The sequence below is a fragment of the Alternaria ethzedia genome (assembly GCF_023757985.1).
Source record: "Alternaria ethzedia strain BMP 0044 chromosome Unknown scaffold_34, whole genome shotgun sequence".
In the NCBI taxonomy this organism is placed as follows: Eukaryota; Fungi; Ascomycota; class Dothideomycetes; order Pleosporales; family Pleosporaceae; genus Alternaria; species Alternaria ethzedia.
This window is the reverse complement of record NW_026056227.1, coordinates 223645-238401: the sequence shown is the minus strand read 5'-3', so window position 1 is coordinate 238401 and position 14757 is coordinate 223645. Positions and strand designations below refer to the sequence as shown.

Below are 14757 nucleotides of genomic sequence, written 5' to 3'. Positions count from 1 at the left end.
GTCCTTTTCGTAGTATTACGCACTGCCGTGGTTGTGGCCCGCCATTCGGCGGAAAGTTGGCTGCATGTTTGCGGGCTCTTGCGCGTGTGTATGTGTTGCGCGGTTGGTGAGCTTGGGGTTGACGAGGTGCGCGCGATGAGGTCGGCGGAGAGGCGGCAAGTGCCGCCGGGTCTTGGCGCTTCAGCAAAGCATTATGAGCCGTCAGCACGCAACAACCTCATGCTATATGAGCACCTCTTGAGAAGAAGTCCACCTGCTCTCTGTATTGCCTGTATAGCCACAGATTCTGTAAGGCGCCTTACTTCTTGCTCAAGTCGCTACAGCTGCGATCATGATATCACACGGCAACCATTGGCGACATCACAACCGGACTGCCCCGTCTTACACACCCTCAATGTCTACAAAGCTACTACATATAGTAATTGTCGAGGCCTCGTTCCTGCTTCTCATCGATGCTGCGGAGAGTCGGCCAAACCGACACTAGATACATGGATGACCGAGTGCCCGAGCGGGCAGCCAACCACCGATGGGCGCTGAACGCCGAAGCTTGTGACGGCATCAGATAAATCCGTCCAAGAACCTCGGTGGTATTGAAAACTTCATCTCATCACTGCGGTTACTATCCAGAATACATTCTAATCGCAGAACCGAACTTCACATCGCTAAGACTTATCGCAAACATGTCGAACCAGCAGGGAGCAAAGATCACCGTTCATTGGTAAGTTACCAAGTCTGTCACATGCCTGTCATCCCCGTGCGGTCCACGGGTCCCACCGCATTGCGCCATCGCCATCAGCAACCACGACTAATCAACTGAATAGGCTGAACAAATCCCGTGGCCAGCGCGTTGTATGGCTGCTCGAAGAGCTCGGCCTTGAGTACGACATCGCGGTGCACAAGCGCGATGAGAACAAGCGCGCGGGTCCCGAGCTAAAGGCCATCCATCCTTTGGGAAAGTCACCATGTGTTACCATCAGGCCCGCAAACTCTGAGAAGGACATCGTGATCGCTGAGAGCGAGACGATTATGGAGTACATTTGCGACCATTTTGGCAAGGACTTGGTTCCTAAGCGGTACCCTGAGGGACAGGAAGGTGTGCTTGGCGCTGAGACTGAGGAGTGGATGAGGTACAAGGTGAGATAGATTTAGAGATAGACTATTAACAGGCCAGATAGCTAACACTGATCTAGTTCCTGATGGACTACACTGAGGGTAGTCTCTTCACTATCCTAATCCTGGCGCTAGTCACCGGAAGTGAGTACACCCCTGCCCAGATGCCACCATCCCTCCTCCGGCCCCCGGGGCCCACTAACCACTACCTCAGACATCAAGAACGCCCCAGTCCCATTCTTCCTCAAGCCCATCACCAACGGCGTCGCCGGCAAGATCGACTCTGGCTTCGTCGACCCAGAGCTGAAGACCCACTTCGACTTCCTCGAGGACTACCTCGTCAACTCTCCTAGCAAGGGCGAGTTCTTCTGCAGCGACAAGCTGACCGCTGCGGTAAGTCCTGGCTGTACGAAATGCATGTGAGACAGATGCTGACTTCGTACCTCTACCTCTGCAGGATATCATGATTCACTTCGGACTTGAAGGCGCGACGCAGAGGCTGCCATTGAGCGAGACGAGCTACCCTAAGTTGTATGAGTACATGAGGAGGCTGCAGAAGAGGGACGGGTATCTGAGTGCTGCGAAGAGGGTAGAGGAGGCGAGTGGAGAGAAGTATGTTCCGTTTAGTGACGCGAAGTTGTAGTAGCTGGCACGAGGAAGTCCATTCTATATTCTATAACAAAACAACCTAGCGAGCGTCTATATACAAAAGAAAGCGCGATCTAATCCCAAACGCCATCATCTACTCACAAACGAACGATCGCCTTCACCTATCCCTCGTGAGATCCTACCTACAACCTCACTTCACACCAAACACCCAACCTTACTAATCACCCGAACTCGCAAGTCACCTACCCCTAATATCCACCCGTAGACATCGGATACCCACCCGTAGCACTAGGATACCCACTCACCGTCGACGAAGCCTCACCATCCCCAGCCGCCTTATAAGGAATCCCACACTTCTTCGCACAACTCTCCACAATCGCCGTAAAATCGCTCGTCAACTGCGGCCTCAACCCCGCAATCTGTTCCGGCGTCAAAAACTCACTGTAACCCGCACTCGCCTCAAGCACCTCATCCGGCGTACCAGAGAAGAAGCCCCTGGCAGCTTCCACGCGCCCAGGATCGTTGACATCGAAGCCCGCGACGAAAACAGCGGGCTCGCATTCGGGGTTGAATTGCCAGTGGATGAGGCCCTTGGGGAAGAGCATGCCCGTGTAGTTGGACAGCGTAGTCTCGATTTGTTTGTAAGGTCCGCGAACGGGAGGTGCACCGCCTACTACATTTCCAAACCCGCTGTCGTTTTCGAGGAGGAGGGCGCCGATTAGTGTTCCTTGGGTTACGGTGAGGAACTCATTGGAGCGGGGGTGCCAGTGCGGCGTGTTGAGACCACAGGGGTTGACGAAACCCACGGCAGCTGCGAGGCCGGTGGAGCCCAGCGCAGGGAAGTTGTTGATGGTGGACAGGAAGATGGAACCGGCGGTAGGGGCTGTTACGGTGTTGTTGATGAATTGGAAGGTGTCGTTTGCGGCGTTGGGGGGGTTGGGGAAGAGGATGGCTTCGCGGGCGGTTTCGGATTGGGCGAGGAGGAGGGCGTTGCGTTGGGTGGTTAGTTCGGCGGCGGTCAGGGCGTTGACGGTGTTGGGGTTTATGGTTCGTTTGGAGTGGTAAGGTGGGCCGGGGGCGATTGGGTTGGCTACTGCGAGGGTAGCCAGGAGGGTGGTGATGAGGATGGAGTGCATGTTGCTGGTTGTGTTGTTATGAATGAGGTTGATAGAGAAGATGAGAGTCTGGTGAGGACCTTCTGGCAGGACGCTGGCCTTCCTTATATGCCTATCCGAAGCCTTCTTGACTGTCAACCTTCCCTCTCGTTCTTACTTCAGCTTGTTGTCAAGGCGTTGTGCACGCTCGGTCTCTTCCAGCCACGTCTGATCACACACGCTTCAAACCCAACACTTTCTATCCGTATGACACTAGAAATAATACCGGATGAAGCGATCGTCACCACTTATTGGACGTGCTTGTTCTCATGGCTATGAGCTTCACATCAGCAGATTAACTATGAATGCCTAAACGTGTGCAAAATAGACGAGATATGATGTAGGTGGTGGTGGTGATGGTACGAGGACGGACGCCTACATGACTGTGAGAATCAATAAGCATTGGATGCCTTGGTGAGCTTGAGTACAAGGCCACCGCGGGAGCTTGTTCTCACCAAATGACTTCTAGAGCTTTGATCTTGATTGTTCAAGATGAAGAGTTTACTGAGTAGTTCACCCATCAATTTCGAGTACACCGATGGAGAGCTCCTAGGGCTACGCTGCCGCCATAAAGCACTTGGCTTTTGTCATCCAAGTCACGGTTGTGCTCGCGATGGAATCTCCATTTTCCAAAACTCGTAAACATGACTCTTCTCTTGCGCACTGTCCTAGTGCACACGCGTTCGGGGAGGAGAGATGGCGTTATCATGACGTTTTTCTCGGTGAAGAGCTTGCTCCAGACTGCCATGTTTGTCAGTGCTTGATGCCATGGAGTAACTGTCCAAGAAGCGCAGCCCACAGCGGACTTGTTTAGAGACCAAGCCCAAGTCGCACGCCAATAGACGTATTGCACGTGACTTCGAATACGAAAGGGTGTTGTTGAGTGAGCAGATGCCAACACTGCCTTCGGCACCTTCCGCTCAAGCACCAATACCCCACCTCTTCTTGTCCGTATGAACCTATGCAAGAACCAGATAGACACTGTACTAGTGATAAAGTTCGTCTTCACGAAGCCCAAAATCACTGTAAGCAAGCCGTATGTCTTGGCCGTGACCTTAAGCTTACGCCACTCTGCCCTAAATCGTAGACTCGCTTATTAAAGCCACCGCCGAGCTCTTTCTCGGACTATACCTGCCAGTTGCATGCGTTGATTCTTGTGGCGATGTTGGAGCTTCGCTTTCGCAATGACTGTGCGCAGTCACGGTCTGAACTTTTGAAGCTTGTTCTCGATTACTAACTTAGCGTAGACCCGACTGCTTATGCTACTCGGCCGATGACCAGGTCGATGTACGTCACTGGGAGGCTCGTGTGGAGATGTGGTGGTGTTGTACGTGCGCTTTCGCAGGTAAGAATCGAAACGGTCTGATCAGCCACACTGTGTTTGATAAGCAAAAGAACTGTCGCATACTGCCGTGTGAACAAACGAAGAGAACGGACTACTGTGAGTTGCGGTCAAGAAAGTAGTGCTCTAGAAATATACATTAGTTTGTTGCGAGTCGCAGTCACAACGACATGGGTTACAGAAGTATATATGATATTCTCGGCGTAGCGTCTAAGCTGCAAATAACCAGCGTATGCGTCTTGAGTAAACTAGGTAGAGGAGCTTGACGACTTGTTCCCATCATGTCGGCACAAACTCGGTAGTTCAAATTGACGTTAGTGGGGCAAAAAAGAAGAAAAAAAGGCAAAAACATACAACAGCGCGGATTCCCCGGTGGTCACCCACCCGAGTACTAATGCGCCGGTATCATGCTTGTATATGGCTGAGCGGACGGGAAGCCTAATTCTCATGATCCTATGGTCGTATGTGGAAGAACTGGTTGGAAAATATCGATATATTGGCAGGCCGACTGCACATTCGCGAGAACTCTGCGTCGACCCTAGCCCGCTTGATCCACTATGCTAGCCACCAGGAACTTCCTCGAAGAATTGCGTGGCCGTTGATTTGTGAAAGCTTCAAGTTTGACTGCGCACAAGATGACTTGCATCCTCTTTCCCTCAGTCTCGCCCTTAACGGGTTCGACGCGGATGCGCCAGTGCGCGCGTCTGACTGTCCATTGTTCGTCTTCGTCGTTGTGGAAGGATGGGCCTCCATCATCAGCCCAAAACCATTTGCCATTGTGGTTTGTGCTGCGAATGCCGTCGTGGTGGTATTCGTCGACTGCGAGCTCCGCTGGCGATCCGTCGACTTCCAGAGCGGTATCTCGATCGAGCCGTACACGCACGCGACGTTCGCTGACGCCTGAATTGGCCGGGCTGACAGGCTGGGCGGCGACTCCGGCACCGGATTGTAAGAACATCAGTCCTAACGGCTGTGTAGCAGGTAAACCCATCTTGGAAGCTATGACGGAGAAGAGGGAGGTCATTCGTGCGAGAGTGGAATCATGGAACGTTGCACGAAGTTCAATTCCATAGTCGCCAGATTCAGCCTCGAAAGTGTCGATATTGTTCCTTGGAAGATATAGCGTTGTTGCCTCCGTTGACGCAATTTCAACGATGAGAATGTTGCTTTGCGCATGGTCGTCCGTATATGGTCGAGCGTACGACACAAATCCCGCCTTCAAAACCGCACTGCTGCTTGCCGTTGATGGGTCGGGGCTTGCAACGTTGTTGACGAGTAGAGGGTTCGGTGGAACGCTTGCTGACTGCGCACCAGATACGGTTTCCGAACCCGACTCGCTTCCTGAACCCGACTCGCCGGGGTCTTTATCTGGAGTGAAGAAGATACCCGATTGTCGAATGTCTTCAAGACGGATCAGGATCTCAGATTCTTGACGTTTTAGGTTATACGATATGTCGCAAGGTATGAGCTTTTGCTCTAGGCCCTTGAGATGGAAGTATCGCGCATCTCTGAGTAGGCGAGAGCGATGCGCGTCGCTTCGGATCTCGACATTGTAGCCCTGCAGTAATTGTATCAGCTCGCGGAAGACCTCCCCGTCTCTACTCGGCACCGAAGGAGGCTTGATGGACGGCGGTCGAAGCAAGGCATCGCGGTCCAGTCCCGGGAATGCCTCGTTTGGCGTCGAGAAGAAATGCGCAAAGCCTAACGAGAAATAGTTCGGGCTGTCTCCGGGGCCAGAGAAGAGATCGCGTTGTATCTGGAAGGGTGTTCCTCCGATGCGCACGAAGATGTCGGTGCTGAACAGCTGTTTGGTGAGACGAGGCACTGCTGATGTTAGCATCTATTCCTTTTGCTATGGATGGCTAAGCTTACGCGAGTAGAACTGCGCATCTGCATACAGCTTGACGAAATGTTCGCCGTCTCTCGGTGTGATGTGGTAGCCCTGGAGGTGGAGCGCGATATCGCGAAATGTATCCGGATCGCGGTCGATGTACAGCGTCCTCACGTCACCGGCACGACCGCCATTGTCATGCAATTGCTGGCCGAAGAAATGCGAAAAGTGTGAGGGTGCTCTAATAGTCTTAGTTGCTGTTCCATTTTGATGTCTTCAGCGGATACTCACCATCTGACGAAATCGACGCTCCTGACAGCCTGAACAGCTCCGACCCAATCTGTATAGGGAACACCTTGCCGGCAGGAAGGATGTCGAGTGCGCCGGGCGACCCAGGCACTCTACGTGGTGTCGAGACATCGATGACCCTTCCCTGTGGCCCCGTACCTTTACTCTGCTCCTTCCGTCGCTCTGTATTTGTGTCCTCTCGTGACACTTGTCGGGGTGTGGCTTCGGAGGTGGCAGCGGTGCGCGTCATGGTCGGCGTTTGAGCGTCAGCCACGGCTGTTGCGGCTGGCGAAGCAGCTGAGGCGTCGGAGGGTTGTCGCGACACGTTCTGGCGCTTCGGGGGGTTCTCCGCTGCGGCACTGTCTTGCTGTGCGGCTGAAGGAGATTCTGTGTCGGCCTTCCTCTTCGTACCTGCTTGAACAGCCGGTCGCTGTTGCTGTTGTGCTGGAGCTGGTGGCAGCGGAGGCGACAGTTGGTTCTGGCTTTGCGCGACATTTGGCGCTGGAGTGACGCTCTGGCTCTGTGAGAATGCCTGGTACGCCGCTTCGCCTGCCGAGACAGGAAGCGGGATGTTGAAGTTGTTTATGACATCTGCCTGGCTTGGGTATTCTTGGACAAGTTCTCCCTGCGGCTCGTACTGGTCCGTGAAGTCAGTGAAGTCGATTGCGTCCCAGCCTGTAGGCACAGAGGAGCCAAAGCCCAAGCCTGCGAAGTGACCTGCCATCACTGGTTGCTGTGCCGCATTGTAGTCGTGATATCCCGCGACAAACTCATGGCTATGCGCCTGGCTCGCGGCCTCGGCTGTGTTTGTGTCGTGCTCGGCATGATAGGCACCGTAGAAGTGCTGCGGGTGCTGTTGCGGAGCTCCACCTGCTTGGTCATAGGTTTGAAATGCAAAATCGCGAGATGATGCGCCTGGGCGGTCGGACATTGGCTAGCTACACCGGAAATCCTTCGCATTAAGCGACGAAGAACCTAAATGCAGAAGCAAGTTGCGACTTGCACAGAAGGAGGAATGCTAGCCCTGCGTTGCTGATGAGAAGCTGACCAACAGCTGTGTCATGGGTAGCTTGCGGCTTCGTTACTCAATGCGGTTGGCTGCACCGGGGAAGGATCCTGAGGAACTCGAGAGAAAAACGTGGGGAATAGCGAAACCTCGTAGCAACGTCGCTGAGCTACTGAAATGGCCCAGGCGGCCATATAAGAAGGCATTGCGAGCTACTGATGGTGAGGCTGAGAGTGCCCAGGAAAGGCTGACATGCTGTAGATGTGCAGGTGCAGATGGGAGCTGGCAGTCGGGGAAGCGACGCCCGGCGGCATCACCGACAGCAAGCGGGGCTGACGTGAGAAACCCTCCATCGCACCAACATCGCACCTGGGCACCAACATCGCCCCATTACGCTAATGAGCGTATCCAAACCTGCATCCTCTAGAGAGACATACCTCTTAATGGTCTCCCGTTGCAAATGCCGTGACTGCAAGTCGGCTCCCGGATCCATTGTTCGATATCAGAACATCACTCTCAAGTTGGGTGAGTACCTCGCGGACCCACCAAGTCAAACTGATTGTTCTTGTCTCAATGCCATGTATACCTCTAAAGTCGTACCAACATCGCCCCGTTGCGCCCACTGAGCGGTATGCAAACCTGGACGCCAGATACCTGAGACACGTCCTGAATCCAGGCGGCTATTCCAACGACGTGTCAATTCCCAAATGCCTTGAACACAAATGTTCCACGTATCAACGTACCACGTTTACAGCCTATGGCATACCCAGGTACCATTACAATATCATAGTTGTACAAACAGACTAGCAGCACCTTATTCAAGAAAAAAGCTAGACACCCTAGAGCCTACGTTAATGTTAAGTTATGTGCTTTACACCTTTCTATGCTAATGTAGGCTCTATAGTAATATTTAAGTTATACACTCTTAGGGACAGTAACCCCGTGGGCCGATTACGAGAACTCTCTGCTATTATGCAAGACTGGAGACAGTACCTGAACAAACTTAGTTGGAGCTAACCTATCTACTAGGATATGAAACCTTAACAACGTCGATTGCGAAGATAAAAAAGACAAAAAGCTATTTCCAGGAGACGCGACATATGTCTATGAGTGCTAGGACAACTAGGGAAGCAAGTTGATAAGATAAAGCAACCTTTCTAATAATGCAACGGGGAGACATGACAAACAAATGATGAATATAGATTATGTCTCTAGCTATGTGACTGATATTGGAAGCATTGCACATGTGGTAGAACTGATAACATCGCCTTAAATCTTACAACAAACGATGTCCACGAGATATGACCCTCCGTTGACACCTCCTCTGCTTCCACTGAGTTGTTCTACAGCTTATCGCGTGCTCTTGCTAACCTTCTTAGTTACCCGCTGTGACCCGGCCGTTTCTGGGGTGGCGTCGTCTGAACGACGCTTAATGCGGGCTAATACCAGACATCTATGGGTGATCTGGAGATGAGCTTCAAGGTGGAGATTGTCTATTTCCTTCTCTTTCGTACAGGTTAACGGGAAGCATGGGCAGGTGACGAGCGAGTTGCTAACAGATTTGAGGTGGCCGCGGATATGCTTTGGGTGGCTCTCGCGGGTGAATGTCGCGATGCGTTCGTGGGCTGGAAGAGACTCGTTATGAGCACAGAAAGGGCACAATCTTGGTATTAGATCGCGTCCTATCTTTACTCCACAGTATCCGTGCATTATGATCGTGGTTTGCACCGTGTCTAGATGTGTGACTGCGTGAGAGATGGCCTCGGCGGGGTTGACTAGCTATTGGTTACAGATCCGACACATTTCTGCGACTGGAGCCTTGGAGCTAGTGATCCCGTGGGCCGACCACAAGTGGACTGTCCTGTCTTGGCCGTATCTTTAGCCTTCGACCTGTGCTTGCAACCTTAGCGGGGAGTCGTAGAGACCGAAGATCGTTCTAGCTTCGGATATCGTCTATTATAGCTAGCGTGAGCAGTAGACGCAGTGTATTCTGAAGCGCTATGGACGTCGGCAGCAGGCCAGGAAATGGTAGCGTCTTGTAGGCCGAGTCGTCGAGTGTTTTGCCTTTTGCCTATCTGATCTTGACCTGGGCTCGGATGTCGAACTCGTTATCGTTGTCGCACTGGAAAGAGTAGAACTCTATATCCTCCCATCGCAGACACATATACTTAGGTCGTACGGGATTGCGCGCGAACTTATCCCCTCTGCTACATGTGTCGACGACGAGAAGCATGTACAGCGTGAGGTTTAGGACTAACCTTATGCTCCCAAACGTTGACAAGTAGTTGGGCTGGTACAGCATTGTGATGATGAATGTTAGGTCGTCCGAATGCGCGACGGCCTTGGTCTTCATCCGGGTGCTGAGGTTTTCGTTAGATGCTAGTTGATTGTCGATGAAGTTCCGCACGTTATCCCGGATGGACGATATCTTATACTTGCCTAGGTGGTATGCCGGCACTTATACTTGGTTGTGTAGCTCTACCAAAAGCTGTAGTAGGACAGCTTAAGAAATCTAGAATCTACATAGTGTAGAGGAATATATAGTGTCTAACCGCGAAGATTACGTTTAACTTAGTAGACCCGGGAGTTACTTAGCGATTTTAAGAGCGTTGTCTAATGTCGGACACAGAATCCTAGCGCCGACTTGTAGTGTTAATACATGTTCTTAATGCCGTCGTAGTACTTTATAGCCTTCTAGGAGCGGGTGTACTTAAATGTTAAGATAAATTAAGCACGTCGTATTAAGCAAGTGTTGTTAGCGGAATTGTTGCATCTTAGACTGCAAACACGCGGAGATATCTCTCTTAAAGTACTCTGTATTACATAGTTAACTTTTAGAGAGAATTAAGAGAAGAGAAGTAGTATAAAATAGTTAGGCAAAAGAGCTCTTAACCTAGACTCTCTAGTCTAAGTTAGAATAACTTACCTATGTATACCTACTTAATGTAGCTCTTAAGCCTACTAAGGCTATATAGCGCCTTAGACGCCTACTACTTTAAGTAGCTACTTAGCTAGTACTTTTATAATATACTTATACTTATATTTACTTACTATATACTTACTATATACTTCTTTTATATACTATCTTATATACTATATAATATATAATTACTTTATACTATATATATTATATTATATTATATATATATATATATATACTAATATACTAAATATAGCTTTATATTTAGCTACTTTTATAAAAATACTATTACTAGTAATATTATAATACTATTACTATTACTACTTACTACTTTACTATATAAATACTTATACTAATATAAAACTTAACTAATATATTATACTACGCGTTTTATAAATACTTAGATACTTAAGTATAATACTAAACTATTTTAATTTTTTATAGCTTTTATTTATACTTTATAATTTAATATTATCTTTCTTTTTAACTTACTTTTACTTTTACTCTTTAGATTAAGTTTACTTAATATATACTATACTAGCTTATTTAATCTTTAAATAGCTTTTAATCTAAACTCTTTAGTCTAAGTTAGAATAATCTATCTATATATATTTACTTAACTCTTAAGCTTTTAAGTCTACTAAGGCTATATAGTACTTTAGGCGCTTACTACCTTAGATAGCTACTTAGCTAGTACTTTTATAATATACTTATACTTATCTACTATATATCTATCTTATATACTACTTTATATACTATATAATATATAATTACTTTATACTATATATATTATATTATATTATATATATATACTAATATACTAAATATAGCTTTATATTTAGCTACTTTTATAAAAATACTATTACTAGTAATATTATAATACTATTACTATTACTATTATATATAAATACTTATACTAATATAATACTTAACTAATATATTATACTACGCGCTTTATAAATACTTAGATACTTAAGTATAATACTAAATTATTTTATACTTTAATAGTATTTATCTAGATTCTTTACTTACTAGTTATTTTATTTTTATTTAAAACTATACTACTACTCTTTAAATTAAGAATACTTAGTACTTTTTTTACTAGCTTCTTTAGCTACTTTAGCTACTTACTTATAAAGCTATTATTATATATTACTTTTACTTACTATTAGCTTTTATTTATTATTTACTATTTACTCTTTATACTTATATACTTTATATCTTAATATTTTTAAAAAACTACTTAAATAACTTTAGAATTTATATATTTAATAAATTCTTTACTTTTTTTTTATAACTTACTATCTTTACTTTCTTTTACTTTTTAATAGTTTTAATATTTAAATTTATAAAATTTACTACTTATAAAAGCTTATATATAAGTTTTTCTTTACTAGTTTTTTTTATACTTAATTAGCGCCTATATATATATATATATATACTTTTATAATACTTACTAGCTTTCTTAAGTAGTTTTATAGAAATTAGCTATATACTTTAGCTTACTTATTAGTTTTTTATTTTAGATAAAATATTTAAAAATATATTTTTTTATACTAAATAAAGTTTTTTTAAAGTATACTTTTTACTACTATATTTTTATAACTATACTTTTATAACTATACTTCTTTTTTAGCTTTTTTCTCTTTAGCTCTTTAGCTACTATACTCTAATATATAACTTAAATTAATTTAAAATATTTACTATATTTTAGCTACTTAACTTATACTTACTTTATTTATACTTTTTATTTTATTTATAGCTATAATAATTATATTTACTATTTCTTTTTAATTTTTAAAGCTATATATCTATAAAAAGATTATAAACCTTTATATACTATTAGTACTTACTTACTTCTAAACTTTATATATATATATATATATATATATATATACCTTATACTTTTATATCTTTAATAAACTTCTTAAATAACTTTATAAGCTTTATATTTAATAGTAAACTTATTCTTCTAGTATTTACTATTTTTATACTTTTTCTTCTTATAATAGTTACTATATTTAGATTTATAAAATCTACTATTTATAAGAACTTAAATCTTTTTATACTTAATTAGTATTTATATATATATAGTAGTATATACTTTACTTACTTAGCTTTTTAAAATACTATATAGAAATTACTTATATTATTTTATTTTACTTTAAACTTTAAATAAAATATATTTAAATAAAAAATATTTAAAAATATATTTTTTTATACTAAATAAAGTTCTTTTAAAGTATACTTTTTACTACTATACTTTTATAACTATACTTTTAATTAGCTTTTTCTTAGCTTTTTAGCTACTATAGTTTAATATATAACTTAAATTAATCTAAATCTCTACTATATTCTAGCTATCTAACTTATAATTACTACTTTTATACTTTTTATTCTATTTGCAGCTACTATAATTACGCTTACTACCTCTTCTTAGTTAGGTAAGAGAATTTAATAGTCTTAAGAGCTATTAGATTACACAATTTAACGTTATAATAGTGTTAGATATACTCTATAACGTGCTAATGCCTTTTACTAGTGCTATAGAGCCGGCACTTAGGCGGCATTGTATTACTCGAAGATGTTAGATCTACAACTGCTATTTTGTGGTCTAGAACTAGAGGTGTAGTACAAGTTGCTATATTGAAGAAGTACGCTTTGTATCCGTCCAGACGATACGACTTGCTTCTAGACCTTAGATTCCCCATGGGCATGAAGTCTTTGATGTTAAGAACATCATCAGCATTATTGAATGCCCGGTCTTCAACGCCGTTCAGTTTCACGTGGAATGCAGTGCTTGGACATTATGAGTTGGGTCTATTGTGCAGTATGTTTCCTACTCGATCGTACTGTTACATAAAATCGCCGTCTAAGCGAAGCAAGATCTAACTTGAATGACTGCAAATAAACGCAAAACACATAGAAGAAATGTGATATCGAACAAACCCATGCCAGCCATTATGCAAGAAAAGACAGACTTTTTGTGTGACAAGTCCACCTCGAGACCCGCTGTCCTGGCTGTCTTGGTATCATCTCCTCCGTCACTCTCTCCGCATCGCACAAGACGAAAACTTAGTTAGTCTTAGCGATTTCTACTCCGCCTGTAGCACCTAGTGCCTTCTTGATATCACCTTCCCGGAGTTAGCTTTGGGCGCGACAGAAGGCGTTGAGAAAAAAACTTACCGTAGATGGCGAACTGACCAGCGGTCAGGGTACCGACCATGAAAAGACGGGCACCGATACCACCGAAAGATCCGCGGAGACCGAGCTCCTTGGCGATCTTAATCAAACGGGAGGTGGTTCCCTCTCCGGGAAGACCCTTGGTCTTGTTAATCCTGGAGAGCATGGTGTCGGCGGGCTGGGAGATGATGGCGGCGGCGAAACCGGCAATGATACCAGAGCCCAAGTTGTAGACGGTCTGCATGCCGTTGGAGGTTTGGCTCTTGTCGACGACAGAGTAGACGGCCTCGTTGACCTTCTCGAAGACGGCGAACTTGGCCATGGTGTAGGGGACCCTGATGGATGATTAGCCAAAAATCAACTCCCAATCAGAGGAATTGTACATACTGCTTGAACAGGATGGGTCCGAAACCAGAGTAGAAGGCACCGACACCCTCGGTCTTCAGGATCTTGGAGAATCCACCAACGAGACCGTTGGCGAAGGTTGGGTCACCGACGAGACGGATACGGGTAGCCTCGAGAGGGCAGAGGGCGACATCGGCGAAGAACTCAGCGACAGCGGCAGAGGCGAGGTAGACGGCAGTGCGGTTGTTGGCGGCAGTCTCGTAACCGACAAGGTTGATGGACTGCTGCTTGAAGAACTCGTAACCTCCGAACTTGAAGGCACCCTGGAGGAAGTAACCGGCAGCGGTAGGACCGAAACCGGTCCAGACAGCGCCCATACCCTCATTGGCGATGGTCTTGCGGAAGCCACCGATCAGACCGGTGTTGTAGGTGGCGGGGTCAAGTTGTATCCTGGTCTTGACGCTGTTGCACATGTCAGCTTGGCATTCTGTCGTCATTTTCGATACCTGTCAACTGTCGCAAAGCGTGTGCGATGCAGCCATTGGCATCGTCCCGAGCCATTGGGGGGCGGCACAACGTACACATCGACGGGTGTGAGGGCTCCGTGGGTGACGGAGCAGCAGACGGCACCGGCGAAAGCGAATCGCGAGTACAGGGCCAGGCCAGTGGGCGCGGTAGGGTCGGCGGCCGCAAGCTTAGCCTTTGCGGCATCGACCTTGCTGGAGCCGGTGGCGGTGGGGGGAGGAGAGGTGGCCATTTCGCTGGTATGGAACGTAGAAGCGAAGGAAGTGGAGTGGAGAGGTTTGGTGGTGGTGAAGATGGACAGGCGGAGATTAGAAAGCCGCGATAGTTGATGAGAAGTTTTGTGCTTGGCGCTGGACCCGTTCTTTCCCGACTGCAATCCGGATATCCGCCCTGCAGCACACCCTCCATTCACATCACCGCGCCTTAGTGCGTGCCACCGGTATC

General features: G+C 46.1%; 5 protein-coding genes across 5 annotated transcripts; 1 reads left to right on the top strand and 4 right to left on the bottom strand.

The window, feature by feature from the left end:
• Window positions 1-680: 680 nt before the first annotated feature.
• J4E87_009373 (uncharacterized protein) lies at window positions 681-1753 on the top strand (the record flags this gene model as incomplete). The annotated part of the gene is made up of 5 exons (XM_049380950.1): window positions 681-718; window positions 822-1134; window positions 1191-1254; window positions 1325-1503; window positions 1568-1753. The coding sequence occupies 5 exons, from the start codon at window positions 681-683 to the stop codon at window positions 1751-1753; spliced, it is 780 nt and encodes a 259-aa protein (XP_049229376.1).
• A 214-nt stretch (window positions 1754-1967) lies between these two features.
• Window positions 1968-2855, bottom strand: J4E87_009372 (uncharacterized protein; the record flags this gene model as incomplete). Its single annotated transcript, XM_049380949.1, has 1 exon — window positions 1968-2855. One exon carries the CDS (start codon window positions 2853-2855, stop codon window positions 1968-1970), a length of 888 nt encoding a protein of 295 aa, XP_049229375.1.
• Window positions 2856-4753: 1898 nt separating this feature from the next.
• On the bottom strand, window positions 4754-7265 carry J4E87_009371 (uncharacterized protein; the record flags this gene model as incomplete). Its single annotated transcript, XM_049380948.1, has 3 exons — window positions 4754-6039; window positions 6088-6285; window positions 6338-7265. The coding sequence occupies 3 exons, from the start codon at window positions 7263-7265 to the stop codon at window positions 4754-4756; spliced, it is 2412 nt and encodes an 803-aa protein (XP_049229374.1).
• Window positions 7266-9411: 2146 nt separating this feature from the next.
• Window positions 9412-9693, bottom strand: J4E87_009370 (uncharacterized protein; the record flags this gene model as incomplete). The annotated part of the gene is made up of 2 exons (XM_049380947.1): window positions 9412-9544; window positions 9599-9693. 2 exons carry the CDS (start codon window positions 9691-9693, stop codon window positions 9412-9414), a joined length of 228 nt encoding a protein of 75 aa, XP_049229373.1.
• A 3642-nt stretch (window positions 9694-13335) lies between these two features.
• J4E87_009369 (uncharacterized protein) lies at window positions 13336-14545 on the bottom strand (the record flags this gene model as incomplete). The annotated part of the gene is made up of 4 exons (XM_049380946.1): window positions 13336-13394; window positions 13447-13778; window positions 13831-14250; window positions 14370-14545. The coding sequence occupies 4 exons, from the start codon at window positions 14543-14545 to the stop codon at window positions 13336-13338; spliced, it is 987 nt and encodes a 328-aa protein (XP_049229372.1).
• Window positions 14546-14757: the final 212 nt, after the last annotated feature.